Source organism: Acomys minous, assembly GCF_964271855.1.
Source record: "Acomys minous genome assembly, chromosome: 9".
In the NCBI taxonomy this organism is placed as follows: Eukaryota; Metazoa; Chordata; class Mammalia; order Rodentia; family Muridae; genus Acomys; species Acomys minous.
The window spans coordinates 44,883,382-44,911,278 of NC_140490.1; the positions used below are offsets into that span (position 1 = coordinate 44,883,382).

At 39.1% G+C, this 27,897-nt stretch overlaps 2 protein-coding genes across 3 annotated transcripts in view; one reads left to right on the top strand and one right to left on the bottom strand.

Annotated features, from left to right (window-relative positions):
- CENPP (centromere protein P) overlaps positions 1–27,897 on the top strand; it is a 193,280-nt gene that overhangs the window by 132,218 nt on the left and 33,165 nt on the right. The window lies entirely within an intron of this gene.
- Positions 165–27,823, bottom strand: ECM2 (extracellular matrix protein 2). Of its 2 annotated transcripts, none has more exons than XM_084794691.1 (10): positions 27,651–27,823; positions 21,002–21,318; positions 16,540–16,728; positions 14,094–14,651; positions 11,880–11,995; positions 9,948–10,083; positions 4,475–4,632; positions 2,682–2,821; positions 1,349–1,675; positions 165–395 (listed from the first exon to the last, which is right to left on the bottom strand). In XM_084794691.1, the coding sequence occupies exons 2-10, from the start codon at positions 21,285–21,287 to the stop codon at positions 227–229; spliced, it is 2,079 nt and encodes a 692-aa protein (XP_084650817.1). In that variant the 5' UTR covers positions 21,288–21,318; positions 27,651–27,823; the 3' UTR covers positions 165–226. The 2 variants fall into 2 exon arrangements, with proteins under 2 accessions (XP_084650817.1, XP_084650818.1); XM_084794692.1 differs by having other exon boundaries at positions 14,094–14,585; positions 27,651–27,818.

The window sequence follows — 27,897 nt, forward strand, 5'->3', positions numbered from 1 at the left end:
GAGCATGTACTACCCTTACAGTGGACCCAAGTTCAGTTCACAACACACAGATCGATTGGCTCAGAATCATTTGTCACTGTATCTCCAGGACATCCAACACCTTCTTCTGGCTCCTGAGAGTATTGCACTCATGTGTCCAAACATATACACACACACACACAATAAAGAGATGCAATTTTCTTTAATGCATGGGTGAAATTTATAGGTAGCAAATGAAAACTCAAAACTACTTGATGTTTTGTGGTTTAAGAACAATACTTGAATACAGTCTTATGCATGAAAATGCATAGGATGATATTTCTCTAATTCTAATATAATTGTTTTCAAGATGAAGATGTTCTAGAGCTAAGTCCTCATCCTCTTCAACATTGCAGATTTGTTCAGGAAGAATATTCCTAAAGAAAGATAGACATGTAAATTATAGGCAGTCCAAGAATCTAACTGTAGAATTTAGAAATTTTAAAAAATGTTTTGGTTCTTAAAATACAATTAGGCATGACATGGTGATTCACATTTATAATTCCAGTACTCAGGAACCGGATGAGGAATTGCAGTGAGTAAGTTTACATTCACTATTACATTACAATTGAGTTCTAGGCAGCCTACTCTGGAAGAATGCCAGGTCTCAAAATGGGAGAAAAGGCAATAGAGGTATATCACTATATCTACACAACTATAACAAATGAAGCTACAAGAGTGCTCTAATGGAGCATAGTCAGGGAGTTCTTCCTAACTGTTGATTTAAAACAGAAGGATCTCTTCTCGTATGGGTGTAGCCAAGGCTGGCCTTTAACTCCTGATCCTCCTCTTCACCTCTCAATACCTTGAATTATATGCACGAGCCACCATACTTGGCTCCAGACTGTTCCAGATAATCTTCTAGTCATCCATGCTCCCTAGGCAAGCATAAGGATTAAACATGAAGAAACATGTTCACCAAAGTGAGGTAAGTTGAATCCCAGTAAATGTATTCAGAACTCCCCTTCATAAAAACTCAAGATTTGGACAATTTTCATATTCTGCACGTCACTTTCTGTATATACATGGGGATTATCGTATAGTGTATTTATTGCTTTACAGCCTTAAATGAGTCTGTCTCCAAGATGCTATATACTATGCAATAACGTTCTACTTAATACGATAGAACTTGACAAAATTAATACAAAACTAGAAATCATTATTAATCATCACATACCTATTCCATTTTAGCTATTACTAACATTGCCAGTTTTGTTTAGTTCTAATTATCTTTAGCACCATTTTCCTCTTCAAAATAAATCGAAATGTTCATATTATGAATATTTGTTAACCAAAATTTAAATTGATACTTGAAAAATCCAAAATTTACCGAATCTTGTTGTTGTTCAGTCTCAGAAAATGCAGTGCTCTCATTTCTCCTATTCCAGGTGGTATGGATTTTAAGTCATTATGATCCAGAAACAATTCTCTCAGGGAATGATAGGCCCCATAGAATGAGACTAGGTCCACACCATCATCAGAAAGTCTATTAAATGACAGGTACAAGTACTCCAGGCCTGGTTCCATATGGCCAAACACATAGCCAGGAATCCGTTCAATTTGGTTCCCAATTAGTACAAGGTGCAGCAGCGACTTGGGTAGATAGGAGGGGACATGGTAAAGCTTGTTATAGGAGAGGTCAATAGATTCAAGATTTCTGCAACAAACAAAAAGTGAACAGGATAAGGAACTTCAAGAGGCTGACTGGCCATCCTGATGACCTTAAACAGAACTAGATTAGATGGTGCCACCTGGTCTGTCTGGCTCTCAAATTCACACTGTTCCTTAGCTATGGGTGTGCATCAGAGTCCAGATGAAAAACTCAGAGCCTTTGGAAAATGGAGGAACTAAGTTCCAATTGTTGAATCAAATGAGATCCAGGAGTCTTTAGTTTCAGTAATGTTTCCTGACAGATGAGATAAAGGGATTAGAGTAAAATGGAAGGATCTAGAGTGTTCATGCCCTGGGACGTTAGGAATGTGGTGAGCTCCCTGCTTTGTTTTAGAAGCTTCCCCTGAGTCTACTAGGGCTTCTGCTTAGCCCTTATCCCCCGATAATGACTCCTATTCATGAAGGACTTAATTATCCTCCAATTGGATCCAAAGCTTCTTTTCATTTCTCTGAATAACCCATTTCCCAGGCTGGTCGACTGGAAGCATATTTTTGCATAGATGTGTAGCCTATGTCTGTACATATCCATTGGACCTGATATCCAACAGGTCCACTCTTTGCTAAAGACTGAAAATAGGCTGTTGATTCCTGTCTAGGAAGATGGATTCTATTTTGTACCTCTATTCTCAAACAAAGTCTTCTAAAGATAGAGAAATGGTTTGGGTCAAAGAAGGCAGTATGGAGTAGAACGACAGGCCTGGCCTCTACAGTCTGGCATTTCCAATAAATGATGAAAATAAAGGGTGTCTCTGTATGCATAGGATTTTTGCTGTTTAAATTGACAACCTGTGAGGTAGGTATTTCTAGGGTGGCATTTGATTGCTAGAAGTCAGCCCTCATTTCTTGCTAACTCAGCACTTAAGGCAGTGGTCATAATGCTAGTTATGTAATACATGGTTTGCAAACTCAGGGAAGTAGCTAATTGTTGGAGTTAACAGAAACAGTTCCATGTGAAGGGATGCTTTGAAAGTTAAATTGTGGTAGATACTTACTCTTGATTTATCCATGCTAAAGGAGCAATCCGACTTTCTTCTATTTTATTATAACGTAGTACGATCATAGTGATCTTTCTGGTATGATTGAAACAAATTTCAGTTATTTCTTCAATTTGATTATTTTCTAAGTATAACTCCTATAAATAAGAGAAAATATTATTTTCTTCCATTTGTGTTTGGTGATACCCAATTTCACAAAAACTAAAATAGACTTTTCTCATTAGTATTATTTAAAACCGTATTACTTATTCAAGTGAGTTCATACTTTTAAGTTGAATTATATAGCTAGCAAAATAAAAAGTACTGCCTATAGTGATTATGGGATTAAATTAATTTGTGTGTTATGCATATGCACATTTAAGTGTGGGTGTATGTGAACATGCATGCAGGGGCATGTGGAGGACAGGCTGGTATGAGATGTATCTTTCTCAGTCACTTCTACCTTGGTTTTTGAGACAGGGTCTCTTTCTAAACCTAGTGATCACTGATTCAGCTAGACTAGCTGGACAAGTGGGCTCCAGAGATGCCCTCTGTCTCCCTGTCCCATGCTGGAAAGACAGGTGCATGCTACCACATACAGCTTTTTATAGGTGCTAGAAATCAAACCTGTGTGATCAAATTTGTGTGGTAAGCATTTTACCAACTAAGTTATCTCTTCAACCAAGTATACTTAGCTTTTTAGCCATAATATACGATATGGCATAGTATATAATTGTATACATTTCCAGCATTATAAAACTTACATTAATTATGTCACTTGAGCTACAGAACACTGAAAATTAGGAATAGAAATAAGCACAATTCACCAGTAAGAAACCCAGGCCTGTGGAGAGAGTAATGCCCACCCTAGGTTCCAGGGCTGACACATGAGGTGCCAATCTGGCTGAGCCTTAGCTTCAGACCAGATTCCCACTGTTTCATAGTCTATAATTACTTTATGCTCATGTGTTTAGACTTGAGTTATAATTTATTTACTCATAAGAACTGTCCCTTACTTCCTTCAGTGATGAACGGTGATGTGGAAGTGTAAGCCAAATAAACCCTTCCCTCCCCAAGTTGCTTTGGTCATGGTGTTTTGTTGCAACAACAGAAACCCCAGCTAGAACAGGGGACAAGTAGTTAGACCTGCTGGGGGTTTGGGGGATAGTTTAGTCTCTTCTCCACCAAGAACTGTCATCATTGCCATTTTTCATACTTAGATGATAGTGAATTCTGTATGTAGGACCAGAACTATTGAGTTTAATATATATTACAGTATCTTCTAATATTAGAGCCAACAAGATAGCTTAGTAGATATCAATATTTGCCACACAAACATAACAACCTGACTTTGAACCCAAAGATTCCATGATGGAAGGGAGAAAATCAATACCTGAATGTTGTGCTCTGACTTCCATATACACCTTGTGATGTGTGTATACCTGTTCTCATATGTGTGCCATACCAATAATAATATTTGAAGAATATATTTGTCTTATATATTTTTGCAATATGTAATACATCTAAAACATTAAAAGAAAAGCTAGGCGCTATGGCACATGCCTGTAATCCCAGTACTCAGGGAGGCAGAGGCAGGTAGATCTTTGAGATCAAGGCCAGCAAAGACTACAGAGTGAGTCCAAGATAGCCAAGGCTACACAGAGAAACCCTGTCTCGAACAAACAAAAAACATTAGAAGTTTAATGTAATGGCACATAGGAGGATCATCTAGGCCACTTTGGCCTACATAGTAAGATCCTATCTAAGGAAACAAAACAAAACAGAAATTAGAAAAAAAAATATATCAGTACCTCAATAGAAGCAGGAAGACCTTGTGGTATGATTCTAAATTTGTTTTTTCCCAGACGTAGGTATGATAGGCTCTTCAAAGATTTGAAAGCTAAAGGATCAACATTGATTTCACTGAGATTATTTCCTTCCAATTCTAAGGTGACAAGTTGATTTAAGTCTAGAAAAAAATTATCCAAATATTAGGACAACTTTTTGTTTGTTTGTTTTTTTTCAAGACAGGGTTTCTCTGTGTAGCCTTGGCTGTCCTGGAATCACTTTGTAGACCAGGTTGGCCTCGAACTCACAGCGATCCACCTGCCTCTACCTCCCAAGTGCTGGGTTTAAAGGCATACGCCACTAGCACCTGGCTATAATAACTTTAAAAACATGCAGTTTGGTCTAATGATGTAGCTCGGTGCCAGAACACTTGCCTAGGACCTGGGCCAGAGCCCCAGCACTGTAGAAAGAAGAAACAGTAAAAAGAGGAAAGAAACCAATTTTTAAAAAATGCAATGTATTTGGACATTTGTGGTTTCTTTATCTTTGTTTCCCCATAAATCCTTCTCCTGGGTATTTTATACATGACCTCTGCACAATTCTACCTGGACAAGAGTTGTTGGGGTAATCCTTCAGGTGTTGAAAGGTGCAAGTATGTGTAGGGAACAGAAACCAGGAAGAACAGAAGATAGGCAGAGAGTAAGGCTCACCTCTAGAGGCCATGCTTCCTATGCTGGACAGTTTTATGTCAACTTGACACAGCTGTGATCATCTGAGAGGAAGGAACCTCAGGTGAGAAAATGTCTCCATAAAACCAGGCTGAACACAAGCCTGTAGGGAATTCTATAATTGGTGATCAATGTTGGGGATATGGACTGCCCATTGTGGGTAGGGCCACCCCTGCACTTGTGGTTCTGGGTTCTATAAGAAAGTAGGATGAACAAGCCATGGGGAGCAAGCCAATAAGACGTACCCCTCCATGGCCTCTGCATCAGCTCCTGCCTTGAGGTTCCAGCCCTGTTTGAGATCCTTCCTGACCTCCTTTGTTGATAGTGATATGGAAATGTAAGCCAAACAAACTCTTTCCTCCCAAGTTGCTTTGGTCATGGTGTTTCACCTCAACAATCATAATCATGATTAAGGCACTTGCTAAGCCAGAATTTAAATTTCAATTGGACAAGGAGTAAGAGTGTCATCAAAGTCATTGGAGGTGTTTGCAAATACCTACAGGTATGAATTGGTAATGCAATAGGCAATGGGGTGGTGATTCTTTTTTCTGTAACACAGAAAGGAATACTGTCCTGCAAAACTAAGGAAAGTATAAATATAGCAGAGTGTCAGGAATGATGGTGCATGCCTTTAATTCCAGCACTCAGGAGGCAGAGGCAAGTGAATCTCTTGGATTTGAGGCTAGCCTGGTCTACACAGTGAGTTCAAGCCAGAGCTACATAGTGGGACTCCGTCTTCAACAACCCACCAGCCATCACAGTTACTCATTTACTGGCACTGAGTGAAGCCAAATGAAAGGGTTTTTGTTGTTGTTGTTGTTTTGTTGTTTTGTTTTGTTTTATTTAAGAAAGATGGTCATAATTCTCTATGTATTCAGTCTGAGCCACCAAGGACGGCCTTTATACAAATAAGGTTTTTTGTTTGTTTGTTTGTTTTGTTTTTTCCTGCACTGTTTCTACTAGCTTCAGGAGTGGTATCATCTAGGTCAGATAGAGCACACAGCACTCAACAATGACATAATCAGAGACCTCTGAGTCACAGGTTCAGGGTGTAGACAAGATTCCCCAAATAAGGGATGTTTTCCTGTTCAGTCTCTGTCATCAGCATTGCAGCTCAGGCCTGTGCAGCTCAGACCTGTTCTGGGCAACAAAGCAGAGAGTCACATGAGGAGTCGAGATAAAAATTGACAGGAGATTTGAAGTAGTGTGGGTTGGAGAGGTGTGGAAGTGATAGGCTCTTACGAATACAAAGATCTAGATAGAGTTAAGAGGAGTTTCAGGTTGAACCAGCCGAGTGAGCACATGTTGTGTGAGCTCACTGCGATGAAGACCTCACCCTGAGGTGGGCTGTATGCAGCAGAGTAAAGTTGTTGTTCAGAGGGCATGCCATTGTGCCCTGTCAGGATGCTATGACAAAATCCACATAAGAACAGATTATCCTGGTGCTGGTACTTAGGATCAATCAAGGACTAGGTTCTAGGAAGTAGGGAAGACAGCCAGGAGACTGGAATCCATAGGTATATTTCTTTCTATCTTAATTCCAAAATTAAAGGTATGGAGGATCCTGTAGTTCTCTAATATATAGGTTGAGATGGTTACGTTTAGAAGCTCTCCACTGAGAAGTGGAGAGTAGAAGTAACATTTTTTACATGGCATCCTGAGAAACAACAAATTTACAATGCTTTGTGCTCCTGTGCTGTTTTCTCTGTGTGTGTCAGAAGCGAGCTGAACAACATTTAAGTTGGATCTGAGGTCACTGTTGAAAGGATTCATAACTAAAAAATAGAGGTAAAAGGCCTTTGTTGTGAGTAAGGTCATGACTCATTGTGGATACAATGACACGTTAGTGTTTCTTGTGGACTGAAACAGCCGTGGTGACTTTGATTGTTCTGGCTGTTAGGCATGACAAGAATGTTCTGGGGCACATCCTGTTTCCCCCTGTTGCTCCCTCTGCCTTTTACTCTTCCCCAGTGGTAGAGCTTCTCTTTCTGTTTAGTTCACATTCAGTCTCAGATGGTCTCCTTCCTTCACTTGTTCTGTGTGTCCTTGTACCTCCCTCACCTCTTGACTACCAGCCCATCCTGCCAGCAGTTCCTACAGCATCTAGAATTATCTTTTTCTTTCACATGCTCCATTTCTCCTGATTTTCCACTTCTCTGTATCTGTGATCTAAAGGCCATTGGTGAGTGGCTGCACCACGGAAGGATTACCAGAGAATAAAAGCTTTTGGAGGTAACACACAGAGAGGCTGTGTCACTGCACTGAGTGAGGTGTCTCACCTGCTAGCTGGCATCCACAGCAGCAGAACTCACCAGAGGCAAGGGAGTGCAGTAGCTGCCTCAGCCAAGGACTTTCTAACCCCCCGGGGGCCAGTACACAGCAGGAGTCAGAGCCCAAGCCACCCAGTAAGTTCAGGAGACTTCTTATGTGACAGCAAAAAAGCCACCAGCATAAAGACAGGCTTCCTCTGTGCTTGGTGCGTCGAGATAAGAGATAAGATAGCCAGTCCACCCAGGACTACAAATCAACACTCTGGAAGTACAAAGTATTTGTCCAAGAGGGACAAAGTGTACTAGGAAACTCCAGGGATATATGAGAAAAACTTCAAAATAGGAAGTATATAGTAAAATATGCTGACTCATAACTGTAAGTCTAGCACCAAGAAAGCTGAGGTAGGAAGATTGGAAGTTCAAGGTCAGCCTGGACTACATAGTGAGACCCGGCCTCAGAAAAGAAAAACTAGCAATTTATGTTTTATAGGGTATCAATTTAATGGCAGATGTAGAAATGTAAACTCTGTTCACACAGCCTATTTATATGCTTGTTCTCAACTCTGTTCCTTTCTGTCTAATAGAGCAGTTATAAATTAGAGTTTCCAGTGTCTTTTCCATATGACAAAGCCCATCAAAATCTGTGATTATTAATGTTCTTCATGTGCACACTTGAGTCCATCTGGAAACTGAGTATTTCCATAGATATGTAATCCTCACATTTGGCAATTCTCATAATTGCTGTTCTTTTCCCATCACTGGAAGTGTTTTTTCCTATGAAGTTTTTGGAAGCTAGCAGAAGTAATACTTTGATTGTTTATTCCTTTATATGCTCTCTCAATATTGCTCAATAACTATGTTTCAACTCATTAGCAGAAAGTGTTGGACACTATACTTCAAGAGTAATGCTAATGGCTATGAAGATGAAAAAGAAAATTAGGCAGCCTATCCTAAGGGAATTCATAAGCTAATCAAAGGTGTCAGGATTTGTATAAAGTGAAATATGATGACACTTCTGTGCAGTTGTGGCTCAACAACTTCAGCTGCTTAACACCGGAGAAGGAACAGGAGCCCACTCACTCCTTACTGAAGTGCCCATCAGACACCCAAGCTACGGTGACAGCTTCATTTCATATATCATGGGGTGTGAGATTAGCAGGACTTCAACATTCACACTGTCAGGAACAGAGCTGCCAAGGCTGCTACTGTGAGGTTCCTTGCCCTCTATTCAACAGCACTTCTGCCTCACAGTCATGTTCATTCCTTCTTTACACGGAATTTCCATACACTTGGATTGAGGTTCCAGAGTGCAGAAAATTAAGTAGCAATGCATATGGACACAGTGAGTCACCCCAATACTTGGTGTTCAGGAAGTTGGAGACTTATATTTCTTGGGTACATGACTAAAGTTAATCAGCTTAATGGTGAAATAGCATAAAATGTTCTAGTTATGCATTTAGTAATATTGTAAACCAATTTTTATAGGACAATAGAAGAATGTTTATAAAGTCCATCATTTAAAAAATGTTGGTCTGGGCCAGCAAAAAAAGTCAATGAAATGTTACCTAATAATACTCTCCTATACTCGTAGACCAGAGCCTAGCATAATTGTCATCAATGAGACTGATGGGAACAGATACCCACAGCCAAACAATGGAAGAGGGGAAAGAAGGATTGTAGGAGCCAGAGGGGTCTAGGACACCATAAGAACACAGCCAACAGAATCAACTACCCGGGGCTCCTAGGGGTCCACAGAGACTGAACCAACAATTAAGGAGCCTGCATATATGTCACATTGTATAGAAAGAGCCAACAGCTTGGTCTTGTGGGACTCCTAACATTAGGAGCAGAGTCTGTCTCTGATTCTTTTGCCTATTTTTGAGACCTTTTTCCTCCTACTGGTTTGCCTTCTCCAACCTTAATATGAGGAGAAGTGGCAAGATTTCTTAAAATGTGATATGCCATGTTTGGTTGATATTCCCAGGAGGCCTGCCCTTTTCTAAAGGACTAGGGAGGAGAAACTGTGGTGGGATATAATATATGAGAGAAGAATTTAAAAAAAAAATCGGTCTGGGGCAATGGCCCAGTGGGTAAAGTGCTTACTGTTTCAAGCATGAGTACCTGAGTTAGATCCCCAGCACGCTGGTAAAAAGTGGATGTTGCAGGACATGCCTATAACTTCAACTCTAAGAAGTAGAAACAGAAAAGAGCCTATGAACTTACTGTATTGGCCAGCCCGTCTAGCCAATCATCCAGGTTCAGTGAGAGAACTTTGTCTCAGGCGGGGGAGAAGGGGGAGGGAGGGAGAGAGAGAGAGAGAGAGGGAGGGAGGGAGGAGGGAGGGAGAGAGGGGGGGCAGGGAGGGGGGAGGGAGGGAGAGAGAGAGAGAGAGATTGAGATTGAGATTGAGATTGAGGAAGACACCTGAAATCATTTACTTCTGGTCACCAAAGCATTCGTGTGCGCATTGCACACATGCTTGCATTCGAGTTAAATACCTGATAGACTTTCTTCATTGATAACCTGGAGATTGTTGTCATTTATTTTGAGTTCTTCCAGTGTAGATGGTAATTCTGAAGGAATATGTACCAAATTATTTCCATCCATGTTCAGACGCATTAACTTCTTCAAAAACTTAAAAAACAAATCTCAAAATTACCATTTTTTTCAGTCACAGCTATTTCTCAACAGTCCCCATAAAATGGTCAGTCTTATTTTGTGAGGTCTGAGATTTAACCTTCTTAGCAATAAACAGAATTAATTGAATACAGTAATTTGAACCTGTTGTGAATGCTAATAGTTAATTTTAGTGTATTTAAAAAGTTCAGCTTTCTAGTTGCATTAAAATTTATGTTAGAAAAATTATTATAAAAGGATTATTATATATTTAGGTTGGTAGAGGTGGAGAGGATCTGGAAGGATTTGGAGGGGAAGAATATGATCAAAATATATTTAAATTTTAAAATGGTTTTAAGTTATAAAAATATACTAAAAATTCAAAACAAGTGATTGTCTATAATTATCCAAACAGTTGACTTTTGAACACTATATTTCCACACTAATAATTGCATGCTTATTGCAAGGCTCTCCTGCAGCACCGAGTAGACACAGAATGATTAATTTCGTAGTTTCACCATGACAGAGAATCCTCAAATCAAGAAACAGATTATCTATGACTTTTTTTTTTTTACTTGCTCAGTTATAGGATAAGTCTGTGACTCTATGCCAATCATCTATGTCAACAGGATGGAGAATACAGAGCAGGCACTAGGAGTCCTGCTGTCTGCCCGCCCAGACTCCAGAGGACTAGGAAGGAACCAAAGAGGCCAGTCATTTGTTTCCAGTCAGATTAAGGACCCAGAATACTATGCAAAGAGGGGGAAAGTAACCTAGTGAGGTGCAGCGGGCCTTACTTGTGGCTTTAAAGCATGTGATCTCCGTATTCTCATTTATGCACACCAACCTTCCCTCTCTTGCTTATAATTTGTTTCCCTGAAATTCCTTGATCTTTGAGAACTTTTTGAGAACTTTCCTTTTTCAAAAAACAATTGTTTGCTCAAATCTGTTTTCTTTGTATATTTGTTGTCCTTTCTCTTTCACTCCAGCTCCCTAATCTATCTCACACTAATTTTCATATGAGCTCATTTGTTTTGTTTTTTTAAATCTCTCTGCTAAAATCTTCTCCACCAGCCAGGCATGGTGGTGCACACCTTTAATCCCAGCACTTGGGAGGCAGAGGCACGTGGATCACAGTGAGTTCGAGGTCAGTGTGGTCTACAAAGTGAGTCCAGGACAGCCAAAGCTACGCAGAGAAACCCTGTCTTTTAAAAAAAAAAAAAAAACCTCCACCATATTCTGTCCACTGTGCAAAAGTCAGAAAACTTCACTTTACTTGCCTGGCCATCTTAATAGAGTCTTTACAGGAGTTCTACTTTATTACTGGACAGTTCTGCACATTCCAAGAAACCAGACTTCAGTGTCTCTTATCCTACTGGGGAGAAATATAAAAATGGGGGAAACTATTCCTTAAACTCGAAACATTAATTATGTCTAATCTTACCATTGCTGCCTTTTTTTTTTTTTTTTAATTTTCAAGACAGGGCTTCTCTGTGTAACCCTGGCTGTCCTAGACTCACTTTGTAGACCAGGCTGGCCTTGAACTCAGAGATCTGCCTACCTCTGCTTTCCAAGTACTGGTATTAAAGGTGTGTGCTACCACACCCGGCTTGTTGCTACTCTTATAAGATTAACATATGTAAAGCATCAAACTATAATCAAGAAAGAGCATGGCTGTAATTTAAGGACATCAGAAAAGAAACCTAATATAGAAGAAAATTAGCAATAAAAATCTTTCTGCTTATTTTTCCCTTCCTCACCTCCAACCACAGGCAATAGGAGTTATCTTGTTTCATACTAATAGAAATGTGTACCTTGAATGCTTTTGGACCTATGCCCGAAGACGTGATATTATTTCTGCTCAGATCAAGTCTTTCCAGATTTGGTAATCCATTAAATGCTTCATCAGGAATGGAGATGATTGAGTTCCCTAGATGTACAATAGTTGTATTAAACACATGTGCGTATATAGATATGTACATATACGTGTGCATGTCTCCTTATACATGAGTATTAAGAGAGCTTTATATGGAAAGTAAAGTAATATCCAGAACAAGGACAGGAAATATAAACAAATGCACACTTAGAAAAATAAAAGATTGGGATGAGACAATTTAACAGTCAAAAGTGTGTCTTGGTCAGGCCTTCATGATTCAGATGAAGCTGCTTAAAATAATCACAGCAGTCTGTTGGGCAGGACTAGTAGCATTGTGCATTCACAACAACGGTGTGTTTCTGTGAGGCTAGACAGAAACTGACTGCTCCCTTCATATTTTTACATTGCCATTTCCCGGGACTTGATGCTGTATGTATCCAAAAAATCAAAGGAAAATTCTGTGAGCATGTTTCTTTCTCTGTATAAAAAGCTTCATCACCATATCTGAGAGTTTACCTTTCTGTCTTCAAGCTAAAAAATTCACTTCCTTCACTTTTACGGACTTGTCTTAACACTTGACTAGTTTAGCCATCAATGGTTTTAAACAGCTTCTTGTAAAACAAAGACTATATAACCCTATATGGGTTATTCATCCCTCCCACGACTTTAGTCTTTCACTGAGTGCCACATAGACCACAGGAGAAGGCTTTGCCGTTCATTCGAATTCATTAAGTGATTTTACATAAAAACCTGTTGTCAAGGAGACCACAAAAATTTTTAGTATGTTTGACACTGGCAGTGTCCTATTGCAAATTTCCATTCCTGCACATATATCTTGGACCCATTCAGATCTCCTTACATCTGCATCCTAAGGATACCTCTGCCATGGTATCCCTATAAGCCAGACATGCTTGTTTGTTTGTTTTTGACAGGATTTCTCTGTGTAGCCTTGGCTGTCCTAGACTCACTTTGTAGACCAGGCTGGCCTTGAACTCATAGAGATCTGCCTGCCTCTCCCTCCCGAGTGCTGGGATTAAAGGTGTGCAGCACCACGCCCAGCCACAAATGCTATCTTTTTTTTTTTTTTCACAAATGAAATCTTAATACTCCACCACTCACAACTTTCCCTGGTAGTGTGATAGAGACATGGTCAAAAGGTCTGGACACCACATTCTCATGGGAACAGTTAAAGGAAATAAAACAGCTAATGATACAATCTGCTGAGATTGTGTAATAGCCACAGCTGCTGTGGCAATGGGACAGCCACCTTAGAAAATGTTAGGCAGTTTCTTAAAAGTGTGTTTCCATAACTCTTAGCCCATTGTGCTACTTCCAGACTCAATGAGAAATCAAGGCATGGGTCCCCACAGACATCTGTGTGTGGATGTTTCAGCAGTTACAGAAAAAATTGCCTTAAGCTGGAAAAAAAAATCACTTGTTCTCTAGCTAATTTATACAATAGTATACTGCTAAGAATAAAAGAAAATGAACTAGTGATTTTTAAAAGCATTAGAAGTCTAACCAAAGACTTACTGTGTGATTCTATTTAGTAAAACTCAGAAATCATATCAATAAACACAGAAAACAGGTCAGTTTCATGGTGACCAGCAACTGGAGGAGATGGTGCTACAAGGAACTTGGGGGAGTGATGGAAGAATTTATCTTAACTGTAGTGGTATTTACATATGTAAAATTTTGTAGAACTATATAAGTTTTGGGTTGTTTTGGTTTGGTTTTTTGTTTGTTTGTTTTTGTTTTTAGAGACTGGGTTTCTCTGTGTAGCCCTGGATGTCCTGGACTTGCTTTGTAGACCAGGCTATCCTCGAACTCACAGTGATCCACCTGCCTCTGCCTCCCAAGTACTGTGTTTAAAGGCGTGCGCCACCATGCCCAGCTGATAAATAAGTTTAATTACACAGACAAAGTATACCTCATTAAAGCTAATTTTTTAAAGTGCTCCTGGGAAAATCACCATTTGATTAGAGTTTGTTTTAAGTCTAACTGGGTCATTCTACAGTGTGTGCCCATCTCTGCTGCACAGTTGATCTGTATGAAGACAATAAAATTAGTCCTTATTAAATTAAAGCAACATTCATAGGACAGTAAAATTTACCATTTATATCTGATCATGAAATAAGTGATCATCTCTTACCAACCAGCTCCAGGCTTGTTACTTGTGGTGCTGTTATTGGTGGGATCTGGGTGAAGGCTGCGTGAATGCAGCTGATAGTCCTGTAGGACAAGGAACAGCCTTTGGGCAGGCGTGGCCTGCCTCTTGGAATTCCAGGCATGAGCCGGGAGGGCATTCGGAACACATCTCCTCTTATGGCATCCTCCTTGTCCTCCTCTTCCTCCGATCCTTCACTCTCAGTCTCCTCCTCGCTGGCCTCTTCCTCCCCTCTTCCATGGTAGAGTGGCTGATGTGCTGGCCTCCTTTCCTCCTCAGGCCTCAGCTTTCCCTCCATTCTTTCTCCATCACTGCGAAGCTTAGTAGGCTCAGAGGTCTCTTTCTTGTGTTCCCTATGTTCTTTAACTGCTTCTTCACCATCCTCAGATTGAAGTGCTTTTTTTATGACTACTTGGTCCATTTCCATCTGAGAAGGTAGCACTTGCTTGTGAAGTTCATTAATGGGTTCTCTTGGTTCTGAAGAATCACCAGAAAATTCATTTTTATCATGTAGTGTTCTATCATTGAGTAGAGAATAGGAGGCTAATGACCACAGAAGGATGAAGTAACAGAGGCAATGGAAAAAGTCGTAATGAAAATGAAATTAGTAAATATTATTCCCTCTCTTGATTTGACTGCTGTGTAAAGATGAAATGCACTTGAAGTTTTTCCTTGAAGTTAACTGTAACTTTCTCTTGTAGGATTTGCTGTAGATATGTGATTTTGGTGCCCATGAGTACTAAATAGTGTAGTACTTATTTTCACTAGAATATTATGCTAATTGGTAAGCTAAAGAGGGAATAATATTGCCACATGATGCAAAACAGAAAGCACTTTTATTGTGAGGCTTTGATATCATTAGATAGTACACCATTATAATAGATACTGTTCTGTACATCTTTGACAGACAGTAAAGGAAAATATAGTCTAGATTTATTCTCACTTTGAAGAGTTCTAAAGAGAAATGAGTTCATAGGACATAGGTTTTCTTCCATCAAAATTTATAAATTCATGTAACCATCTCTCTACTTTTAATTGCTAATCATATGCAAACTATCCTAAGAAGGAACCCAAAGATATAATTATTTGAAGAAGTTACTTGTGATAGTCATTCAGTATGTGTTATTAAGTCTGAAGATTTGTCTTTTTACATCCATAGCAAAACATGCAGAAGAAGGAAGAAAATTAATAAATAGAAGCTAAAGGTGTCATAGTCATATAAAATCTTTTGTGTCCAAGTTTGCGTATCTAATATAATTACAGTTCAAGATGACTCCAGGCCCTCTGAAAAATGTCTAAGAATTTTTTAATCTTGTCTATAAGCCTTGTATTTTACCTTAAGGAGTCAGTTTCAACAAGCACACCTTCTAACATTTTTTAAAAGTATAATGTTTCATGAAAGGTTTGATGGTATTTGTCTTTAATTCCGGCACTTGGATGGCAGAAGTAAGAGATAGGGGACGTTCTGTCCATTTGAGGCTAGTATGTTCTTATATAGCATGTTCTGAGCCAGCCCAAGTTACACAGTGAGAACCTGTCTCAAAAGAAAGTACGGTGCCTTAGTGGAATAGTTAATAGTGTGATGCAAAGTCTAATCTCTAAGAATTCTGAAAGTTCCTCCTGGCAGGAGACTTTTGTCAGTACCTGTCCTCTGGTCATCTGTGGGGGAGAAGGTGTCTTGATACTGACAAGAAAAAATTTGCCTATCTGTGCCTATCAAATTATTTAACAACTGTTTATTTTCATAAGTCACTAGCTAAACTTTCTTCCAGGAGGCCTAAGCCAACCTCCAGAGGGCACCCCCACTTGTTCAGAAACCACTCTAATTTGAGAACAGATCAGTAAGCATCCAGTGAAATCTATGCGGTGATCTCCAGTACAGAAGTGCCACCCAAGAACACCAGGCCCTCGCCCACACTTATGTATTCTACTGGGCTTCTTCAGACCACTGGTGGATTCCTGTGCTGCCTGTGGGAGGCGGATGGGAAGAGCCAGGAGGCTTGAAGCTTTGTTTGCTCTGGTTATAAATCACTCCTTTGTTCTCCTGATAGTGATTAGTATAGTCCTGACAAGTTTGATTAAATAGAATAGTGCATATACAGATAGACCCAAATAAAATCCTTAACTAATTAATAAGCAGGGTTTATTGTAGGAATTCTATTACTGTGCTTCTAAAGCCTTTTAAGATCCACACATGAAATAGAATCAGGTTCAACTTGACTTAGTCTAAGAATTAGAACTATAAGGCCACAATCTCTTTCTGTACCCTAAATACATTTTCCTAGATATTCTGTTTATCAGCACTGAACTACATTTTAAGTACCTCGGTGGCTACATTTATAATAATTTAACACCTTAATGTAATGACAGAATAAGAAAATACAAGTTAAAGACTAAGTTATCTGTGATACTTTGTTTTATATATATATACCAGCATCAGAGCAGATAGGGCAACATTCTCCTTCCGGTTTCACGGTATAAGGGCACGCCTTAGGGTGGCACACAGTTTCATCGCAGAACACTCTTCCATTTGAGCAGAGGCAGGTGGTGCAGGGTTCAGGAGACCACACGGCTTTGTTGTACATGATCATGCCCTTTACAGAGCAGTGTCCTTTCTTTCCTAGTAGAGAAAGGGATACTTTGTTTGTTTGTTTGTTTGTTTGTTTGTTTGGGACAGAGTCTCTCTATTATGTAGTCCTGGCTGTCCCATACTTACTGTATAGACTAGGCTGGCCTCCAATTCACAAATCCATCTGCCTCCTGAATGCTAGGATTAAAAGAGTGCACCACCATGCCCTGCATTCAGGTTTATCAGAATTCATGAATAGATAAAAACACAGTCCAAAGTCAAACTGAGAATGGAGATGCGTATGCACCCATGCACAGGTTAAATACCCTACAGACTTCTAGGCTGAAATGCTGTTCATTGGCTCTCCTTTTTTCTGCTGAGTGACTGCCTCCTAATAGCTGGTCTTTGAATTTCCTATCTATCTTCTATCTGTCAAGATGTGCTAAGTTCTGTCACAGAGTAAACAACCATCAAAACCCAACCATTTCTCATTTACTTAAAGTGTACACGCTGGGACTCAGCTTGCGTATAATTGCTAAGCAACAGACAACATGCTTCTCCAGCAGGCTTCTCCAGTTGTCCCAGGAGTGAAAATGCAAGTTTACAAATCATGCTTGAGTTCTCAATGTATTTAATTCTACTAGCAGAGAAGTTGTATTTCCACAGCAAAATTCAACAGGAGCAAGGAGTGTAGCTTCATCCCAACACAAAACTGCAAGCATACTAATGAGCCCATAGCTCACCGTGTGGATAGGCACACAGAGAAAGATAAAACAGCTTCTGTGAACTGCCCAGCAAGACAGTACAGCCTTGTGGAGTTTGTTTTGTTAATACATTTTAAAATAAAATGCACATACCAAAATAACCACCCTATCACGCTCACTTTATTCTGGCAGGGGGGTGGGGGGGGGATACATATGTGGAAGCCAAACACAACTTGCTGGGAGCCAACTCTGGTGTCAGCTGTGGTCCAGTACTTACGGTGGGTATAGCATATGTCAACAAATTAAACAATGCACAGTGCTTTAACAGCAGTGAAGTTTATGTTATGTGTGTTAAGATGATAAAAACAAATCATGAGCTGTGAGAAGTCTGGGAAGATTAAGGCACCTACTGCCAACCTTGACACAGCCTGACACCTGCCTTTAATCCCCAGGACTCATAGTGGAAGGAGAGCTGATGTCAGCAGGTTGTGCTCTGGCCTCTGTACAGGTGTCAGAAGCACAGGAGAGGAATGAGTGGCGGCAAACACCTTTAATCTCAGCACCAGGAGGCAGGCGCAGGGATTCTCTGAGTTTGAGGCCAGCCTGGTCTACAGCCAAGGCTACATAGAGAGACCCTGTCTTGAACCTCCCCCCCAAAAGTACATGAAAATAAATTAAAGTATTTAATTTTTCAAGTATTATTTTCAATGTATTTTAAGACTACTGGAAAACATTTTTGGAAAATTTGGAAATGTTTCATGCATTTTCTATATTCTTACTGATGGTGACATGTAGTTTTTATTGGTGGTGGTATATTTTCTGTTTTAATTTAAGCCAGTGACTTGTACCTGTTGTAGTTCCAACTAAGGAGGTTGAGACAGGAGGATTGTGGAATCTGGGAGTTTAAGACAAGCTGGGCAACATGAAACTCCTCATCTCAAAAAGAAAATGTAAATTGGGCCTACATATGACAACATGTGGTAATTTATCATTCTGAGTCTAGATTACCTCCATATATAGTTTTGTTTTTGTTTTTCGAGACAGGGTTTCTCTGTGTAGCCTTGGCTGTCCTGGACTCACTTTGTAGACCAGGCTGGCTTCAAACTCACAGTGATCCACCTGCCTCTGCCCCGCCACCCCCCCCACCCCCTTCCTTCCCCCACCGAGTGCTGGGATTAAAGGCATGCACCACCACGCCCAGCTATAATAATTTTTTAAGATTGTTTATTTTAATATATGTGGGTAGTTTGCCTCTGTGTATATATACCACATACATACAGTGTCCTCGAAAGTCAGAAAAAGGCATCCAGTCCCCTGACACTGGAGTTCTAGACTATTGTTAACCATTTTGTGGGTGCTGAGGACTGAACCTAGTTCTTCTGTAAGAGCAGCAAGAGGTCTTAGCCACTGTGCTATCTCTACAGCCCCAATATGTGCTTAGACCCATCTATTTTCTCTTAAGCTATTCTTTTCATTTTTGTATGTGTGCTCATATAATATGTAGGGTGAGTATTGGTATAGGTTATAAAACGGGAAGGTTATAGAATACATGTAAAATAAGAGTGGAAGGGAAGTATTAGTCAGGGCAAGGGGTGGGAGAGAAAAGATGAGGAGGAAGGTCAACAAAAAAATATGTTTGAATGTGCCACAATAAAACCTAATGCTTTGTATGCTGATTTTAAAAAATAAAACTTTTGTATTTTATTTTTAACTATGTGTATCTGTGTGTAGGTTTGTGCATATGAATACAGTGCCCATGAAAACCAGAATAAAATATAGGGCCCCCTAGAGCTGGAATTATGAGTGGTTGTGAACACCCAATGTGGATGCGATGCTATTAACCAAACTCCAGTCCACTGCAAGAGTAGTATGAGCTCTTAACCAATGAGCCATCTTTTCAGTCCCTAAGTATTTTTTAAATAAATAAAATAGTGCCTTTCATTAAAAAATAACGTTTGTGCCAGCAAGGATGGCTCAATAGATAAAAGTACTTGACATGGAAGGAGAAAATTGGCTTCTTAGGGTCATCCTCTGACCTTCACATATGTGCTGTGGCATGTGGCATCCCCACATGTACATACATCATGCACACACAAGTAATAAAACTTTAAATTAAAACAAAATTTTAAATGTTAAGTATGTGAAACCATATTATGCATGTTAGTTTGAGGGTTTTTAATTTCCTTTTGTAGCTTAAATAGCTTCCATTTAACTGAGATACTATCTTTATTTTCTTTAGCACTTAATAGATATACTTGTCATTTATATTTTTAGCAACTATAACCCAAGTTTCCTTTTTTATATAATTTTGTTATTTTTGTTACTGTCATGAAAGAATAATTAAAACTAATGGTTTTGTTGAAACAGGTTGTGAAATACTAGGTACAAAAGAAGATGCAGTGATATTTTCTTTTGTCTTTTCAACGCTTTATTTAATGGTAACATACCTATAATATGTTTACTTTTTTTTCAAACTTAGAAAATTGTTAATCATTAAATACTAGTTTCAAAAAAGAGTTACTTGAAATCTTTGGTAGAATTTCCATACTTTTCATCCTTTAGAAAGTCAAAATTCTGAGGGGATAACAATTGAGATGAAATCTGAATAAATTACTTAAATAAAAATTTAAAAAAGAAAAAGAAAAGGGGACTAGAGAGATGGCTCAGTGGTTAAGAGCACTGCCTGATCTTCCAAAGGATCAGGGTTCAATTCCCAGCACCCACATGGCAGCTCACAACTGTCTGTAACTCCAAGATCTGACACCCTCACACAAAAAAAAGTAAATAAAATATTTTTTTTTTTTAAAAAGAAAAGTCCTTGGCCCCTCCTCATTAAATGGCATTCTCTTAGAACGGGTGAAAAAAAAATTTTTTTAAAGAAAGTTAAAATTCTGTATAAAGTAAATATGAGTATATTAACTTTTATTCCAGTTTTACTTAACAAAACTTTGTCTTAGCCAGGCAATAGTGCACACCTTTAATCCTAGCACTTATGAGGCAGAGGCAGGCTGATCTCTATAAGTTCGAGGCAGCCTACAGGTCTACAGAGTGAGTTCTAGAACAACCAAGGCTATACAGAGAAACTCTGTCTTGAAGAAACAACCAAAAAAAGAAAAACAAAAACAAAAATTTTTGTCTTGAAAGTATTTAAATAGCCCTGTGTCAACGTCATTTGATTAGCTTCCTCTCTAGATGATGTCATAATAAGTGAAAGGCATTTTACTAATTGGTACATATATTGTTTGTATTAAGAATATGATCAGGTCGGGCATGGTGACACACACCTGTAATCCCCACACTGAGGGAGGCAGAGGCAGGCGGATCTCTGTGAGTTGGAGGCCAGCTGGTCTACAAAGTGAGTCCAAGACAGACAAGGCTACACAGAGAAACCCTGTTTCAAAACAAAACACAAAAACAAAGAATATGATATTGATAATTACAGTTTTATACTGAGAAATAAGATTTTCCCATTAATTTGTATAAGTATATTCCTTGAATAGTTTTTAAAGTTATTTTAAAATTAGTGTTTATATATCAAAAGGTAACACAAAAATTGATTTTCTATTTCCTTTAGAGAGTTCAGTTCATAGAGTTGTTTTCTGCCTCCTTCATCCTCTTACCTGGTAACACACTGTAACTTGATTCTACTCCAGGATGGCTTAGAAGGGAGTCTAAGCTTTCCTCCACACTGTAATCGGAGTTGGCAGTGGCTAAGCTAGCTGCTGCTGCGGCAGTGCTTTGCTGAAGCTTAGGCTGCCTGTTCACTCTGTGGTGGAAGGGAGAACTTTTCCTGAGTCGTCTCTGATGCATCTTCCTTCTTTGCCGTCTAAGAGTTTGTTCACTTTCTTCACAATTGGTTTGAAAAACGATAAGCAGAATGAGACAAAACAAAACTCCATGTTTCATGTTTGATTTTTTTTTTTTCACCAACAAACTTCTAAAGGGAAACAAAAGTCCAGTTAGTAGTGACTCTGTTTACTTCAGAAAGTTGACTTAGTTGTCTGAGGAAGCAGCGGAAGTCTTTGAGGAGTAATACCAATGTGATGTGTGGTCTGCATCCTGCAGTGTTACTGCCAGGTCAGATTTTGGAATATCTGTATTTGAGCCAAGTTTTTCTATAAAAGTCCAAATAATGAATATCTAACCCTTTGTAAATTATTTGTGCTCCATCCTAACTATTCAGTTCTGCTATTGCAGTCTGGAATCAGCCGTAGATGTTAGGTGACTGTGGCAGTGTTCCTGTAAAATGCAAATTACAGGAAATGGTAGAGCAGAACCACAGAAGACTCCCTGTACACCCAAGTGCTGTCGCGTTTGAGCACTGCTTTTCTCCGTGTGCTGCGACACTCTGGGATTGTCACCCACACCTCTTCTATCATTTTCTCACTCACTGATTTTCTGTGGGGGAGGTGGGGTTGCATGATACCTTTAGCTCTTCATGAGCAGTACAAGAGCTAAGATGCCTTTGATTTCAGCTAGCCCGTTCTGACACAAAGGCAGTTTTCACCATATACTTTAAATTCTCCATATTTATCAAACATAATGTATCAACAGATTATCATGAAAAGATTATTATTGTTCAGGCTGGCAAGATGGCTCAGTGAGTAAAGGTGCTTGCCATCAAGTGGGATAACATGAATTTGATCCCAGGAACTCCCCAGTGGGAGGAGAGAACTAATCCCTGTGTTGTCTGCCCTCTGACCTTCACAAGTGCACCGTTCCACATGCATACAAACACAATAAACAAAAAGATTGTTGTCATTGCTTTGTATTAAAAACCATTTAGATCAAAATTTTTGACCCTCTTCACTTACCAAGATTCAAAGCTAGATTATTCTCTTTTGTAAGGATCTGGCCTCTTTCAGCAGCGCCTTCCCCCAGCTGTGACAACCAAGAACACTTCTAGGCGTTGCCATATGGCCGGCTCCCCACCTAAGAGCTGCTTCTTTTTCTTAATTCATTTATTCAGATTACATCTCAATTATTATCCCCTCACTTGTATTGTCCTGTTCCTCCCTCCCTCCCTCTCTCTTTCACCCTATTCCCCTCCCCTAGATCTGTGACAGAAGGGGACCTGCTCCCCCACCATATGGTCACGGCCTGTCAAGTCTCATCTTGGTAGCCTGCTTATCCTTTCTCTGAGTGCTACCAGGCCTCCCCACCAAGGGGAAGTGGTCAGATATGGGGCCTAAGAGCTGCTTCTAAAGGATTTCCCTAAATGCTTTTTCTTCTCATCCTTTCCTGTATGCCCAGACTTTTATTTAGATTTACCTTCTCATTCAAAAAATGTCTTAACTCAATCCATTTATCCACAAATTTCGGGAATTCCTTGTTAAGCTAGAAATGATCATAATGAGTGAGTTAACCCAGAAGCAGAAAGACTCAAATGGTATATACTCACTTATATCTGCATATTAGCCCAAGGGGCATGTCCCACGAAAGCCTTCACTTACCAGGAAACTGAGACAGAGGAGAGGACATTCTAGTGGGACTCTAGATGAGAGAATCATGGGAGAAAGGCAAAGTAGAAGGACCCAGAGGGTCCTAGAAGCCTACAAGTAGAACATTATGATAGGCAGATTTGGGCCCAGGGGTCCCGCTCAAACTAAGGCACCAGCCAAGGACAATACAGGCGGTAAACCTTAAGCCCCTACCCAGATCTAGACAATGGACAGAACACTCTCCACAGTAGAGTGGAGACTGGGATATGACTTTCTCACATACTCTGGTGCCTCACCTTTGACCATGTCCCCTGGACGGGGAGACCTGGTGGCACTCAGAGGAAGGATCTATATGATCATATAGAGGGGGAGGTAATCCCCCTCAGGAACAGTCATAGGGGAGGGGAATAAGGGGAAATGGGGAGGAAGGGAAGAATGGGAGGATACAAGGGATGGGATAACCATTGAGATGTAACAAGAATAAATTAATAAAGGAGAAAAAAATGTAAAAAAAAAAACAAAAGAAAAAAAATGTCTTAAAGCAATTCATTCTACGCAGTTCTGTTGAAGAGCACCTCTTTTTTTTTTCCAACTGAAAATGCTTTCATACTACATTAATTCTAAAAGTACATGTTTGCTGCATAGATTTTAGGTTGATGGTGTTTAATGTTTTGAAGATACCATTCCTGTCTTTTTATTTGTATAGATTTTACTCTTTTTTTTTTTTTTGAAACAGGATTTCATGTAGCCCAACGTGGCCTCCAACTCATTGTATAGCCATGGATGACCTTAGCTTTCTAATCCTTTTGCCTATACTTTCCAAGTGCTGGGATAACAGGAGTATGTCGCCATGACTTCCTTTATTGGTTTAATAGAGAAGTCATGACTCAAATTACTTTTAAAATAGCATATTTTTTTTCTGGCCACTTTTTGGATATTCTCCTTGGCCTTCAGATGTTTTCCTGCAGGGCATCTAGAAGGTGAAGTTCTTTGGTTCTGTTACATTCAGGATTCATGATACATTTTAAATACATGCTGAATTTTAGGAGTTCAAGCCAGGGTTTCTCTCTATAGCCCTAGGTGTCCTGGACCTCACTCTGTAGACAAGGATGGCCTGGAACTCAAGAGATCCTCCTGCGTCTAGTTCCCAGTGCTGGGATTAAACATGTGTGACAGCTGCATTTTTTTTTTTGGTCCAATTTGTGGATTCTTGTTTTTTGAGTTGTTGTTGTTGTTGTTGTTTTCTTAAGCCCTCAGCTCTTTTCATATGCTTTAGTACTTTTTTTCTTTTCAGAACTACAGTCGTTTGTGCAGCCACCTTTCCATATATCTTCATGTCACTACATGAGTCATTCTCACAGCTGTAACTGATCTGGTTTATGACATATACATTATTAAATTCAGCTGTTGGCCTCCTTGTTTCTTTTATTGTATTTCTTAGTTTTCAGTAAATTATTTTTGTTTTCAATTCTATACTACAATTTCTAATTCTATATTCTACTCTTTGAACATTTAATCATGTTTGTCTTAAAGTCTTAGGATAAAGTTTTCTGAATTGTCTTTTTGTCTATACCTATCATCTGTTTTTTAGAATTCTAGCCATTTTTTAAATTTCTACCTTTGTCTGATGCTCTTTGAATTTATGCCAGAAACTATATAAAAACTCATGAAATGAGCCAGACACAGTTGTGCACGCCTGTAATCCCAGCACTCAGGGAGTCAGAGGCAGATGGATCTCTGTGAGTTCAAGACCAGAGTGAGTCTACAAAGTGAGTCCAGGACAGCCAAGGCCACACAGAGAAACCCTGTCTACAAACAAACAAACAACAACAACAAAAAAACCATACCAAAAAAAAAAAAAAACCTCATGAAAATGTTTGGCCCTAGGATGTTTTGTAATGTTACAGACATTGTCAATAATGAACCTAGTGATTTGAAGCTGGGCATCACTGTATCCAATATTACCACCATGGATCTAGTTTTGCTAACATCACAATCACTGATCTTATCGCCCTACTGCTTGGTCCTGGTCTTTGTTCTGTGTTTCTCCTCAGCTTTGTGAAGCTTTTTAATGATTTTAAAGCTCAGTTAAGCTCTTAGCCACCTCTTCTGGAATCCACAGATGTTTCTAGAAGCAAAGCTGTTTCAGTCCTGACACAGTCTGGGTTTCAGTCTTATTCCAAACACTGTCTCTGTTGTTTTCTCATCTTCTTATTCATTCTCAGCAGATGAGTAGGTCTGTTTTCCTTGTCAGAGGAAATGCCTTCGGATTCCTTTTGTTCTTTGCAGAAATAAGTATTTCTTACTCTTAGCGTGGTAAAAATTTGTGGATCTTAAATGTCTGAAAATATCCTGTTTGGTTGAAACTAGAATTATAGCTTCAAAATAGTTTTTCCCTGAATACTTTTAGGATGCTAGTTTATTATTTTCTTCTCTCACATTTTGTCTTCCTTTTGCTTTGATACAGGGTCTTGCTATATAGCCATGGCTAGCCTAGAGCTAACAATGTAGACTAGGCTGACCTTGAACTTGTGGCAATCCTTCTGACACTTCCTCCAAGTAGTAGGATTACAAGTATTAGCTACCACACCCAGCTTGGTTCTCATTCTTATAGTGTTGTGGAGATGTTGACTTGAATTCAATTCCCATCCTTTTGTAGGAAGACTTTTTATTCTGCCTTCCTATGGAAATGTTCTTAACATTCATAAGTTTTGCTATGAGCTAGTAATAAAATATTGATTTTTTTTTCTTCTTAAAATTCTTTAAACCCTAAAGCCTCTTCCTTTGATGAACTGTCTGTTAATTCTTTCCCATGATTATTTAAAGACTTATCCCACCTTACTCCACTCCTCCCCAACCCAACACTAGGAAAGAAGCCTCGGGCATTAGGGATGCTAGCTAGACAAGCGCCCTACCAGAGCTACAACCCTAGCTCCATCCTCCATCTTTTAATTTATCCCTATCTTCTATTGAGTGACTTCCCAGTTTCTGCCTTTCCATAAGCTCTTCTTACTTCCCAGTGCAGCTGTATAACTGTGTGCTTGTTACTAACATATCTGCTATTATTTCTTGGAACTTGAGAGACAAGGCACAATGTATATTTGGCTTCCCCTCTTGAATCTCAGTAGTTCTTTTTGTAGCTTCATCTGCTAAAATCTCCTTCTGAATCTGGCTTCACCCATGTGGACTTGACCTCGAATCATCTGAACTCAGCAGCTAGCAGCCTCAGGGATGTCTTCATGTCAACTCCAGCATCAAACGTTTGTTCAGGATATTTGTATAAGTACTGCAGGTATTTGAAAATCATTACTTTAGGTCATTGAAATTAAATTATGTTTAACTGTTTTATGATCTACTTTAGTTTGAGGAAAAGTAGTTTGCAGAATGTGAAGAAGGAGCAAGCTTATTGGCACCTGAAGTAATGTAGGAAAGCAGGAGCAATGGCAACAGTGAAAATGTAGCTAAGGGGCAGTTCCTGGTTGGAACATGCTGATTTGCTGGAGAGGAATTGTGTGCCTGGCATGCTGTGTGTAACAGAAAGAAATGGTTATACTGAGGACAGCTAATAAAGAACAGTGGGCCCTGATGGACACATAGCATGAATATTCTGCATCATGTACACACGTACACTGGCTTGTTTGTTTGTTTGTTTGTTTTGACAGTTATATGTGCAGTTATTGAGGGTCATGAAAACTCTGGTTCTGGGCCTCAGGACTCTAGAGGTCACCTCCAGGGATCTCCCATGAGCATGAATTGTCCCATCCCCCGACCTCCTATAAACACCCACCTGTCAAGGAATTTGTGAGTGCTAAAGAGCTCACTCTCAGCGAGAAGGCACTCTCCCTGGGTTGTGATCCCGAGGTCCTTCTCTTAGTTTGTCTCCCTGTTTTAAATGAACTCATTTCTTCTTAATTTAGAAATCTGAATAGATTTTTACAGAAGTAAATTGGCAAAGCTGTCTTAATTTTAACAAAATCAGGATCTAGTTTAAATAAATTTTAAGAAATGGCCCTCTTAGCAGGCATGGAGGAGCACACCTTTAATCCCAGCACTCAGGGAGGCAGAGGCAAGTGGATCACTGTGAGTTAGAGGCCAGCCTGGTCTACAAAGTGAGTCCAGGATAGCCAAGGCTACACAGAGAAACCCTGTCTCAAAAAGCAAAATTAAAAAAAAAAAGAGAAAGAAAGAAAGAAAGAGCCATCAGTACTAATTCATATTCAGTGGCTTATAGAATTTTGCATTTTGATTAATATTTAATAAGGAACTTTATAATCATGTTTCTAGATACTCTAATCACAATATCACTTTAATCAAGTAATGTTTTTGCTTTCTTTGACCTTTTATGTTTGTACAAATATTGAATATCATCTGTAAACTTTGATTAACTTATTTTCTCCATAAAAAATTTTCATCACTTGTTTTAAGTAAACTTTAAAGGTATCCATAATTTTGAATATATCTATAAAGTCACAAGTTATTATTCTTTGTGTCTTCCAGCAAATTTAAAGTGGAAAATGCTATTAATTAAACATTTATGTCCCTTTAGAACGTAAGAACTGAGAAAAGTTAAAGTTTCAAATCAGTTAATACTTTACTCATCACATAATTCCACTAAATATATGAAAATATAATTCCTTAACGTTTGAAATACTGGGAAACAGTCATCCTGAAAAGAAATGATTAAACAAAACAAAGCATACTTTTCACTTTCAGTCTATTAGTACAGAGCTAATTTTCTGAAGGATTAAACATATTTGCACACAAAATACCAGATATTAAAGCCATGCCACATGCTGCCATAGAAACTTAAAATTTAAAATATGTTTACCTGGAAATCTAAACTAAGTAGGCTTTGCTTGGTGTCATTTAAGTCTCCCGCTGAAAGTGAAACAAAACCAGAACTTTCTTTAAAAACAAAGAACAGAGGGGAATGTTGAAAATGTTAGCTGGCTTCTTAGTAAAATGTAAAATAAGTGCTCCCTTGGGAAAAATGCCTTTCGGTTCTTTGTGTTGAAAATCAGCCAAAGAAGTAACTAGGGAAAATGGTTACCAAGGGGAAAAAAATTTTTTTTAAA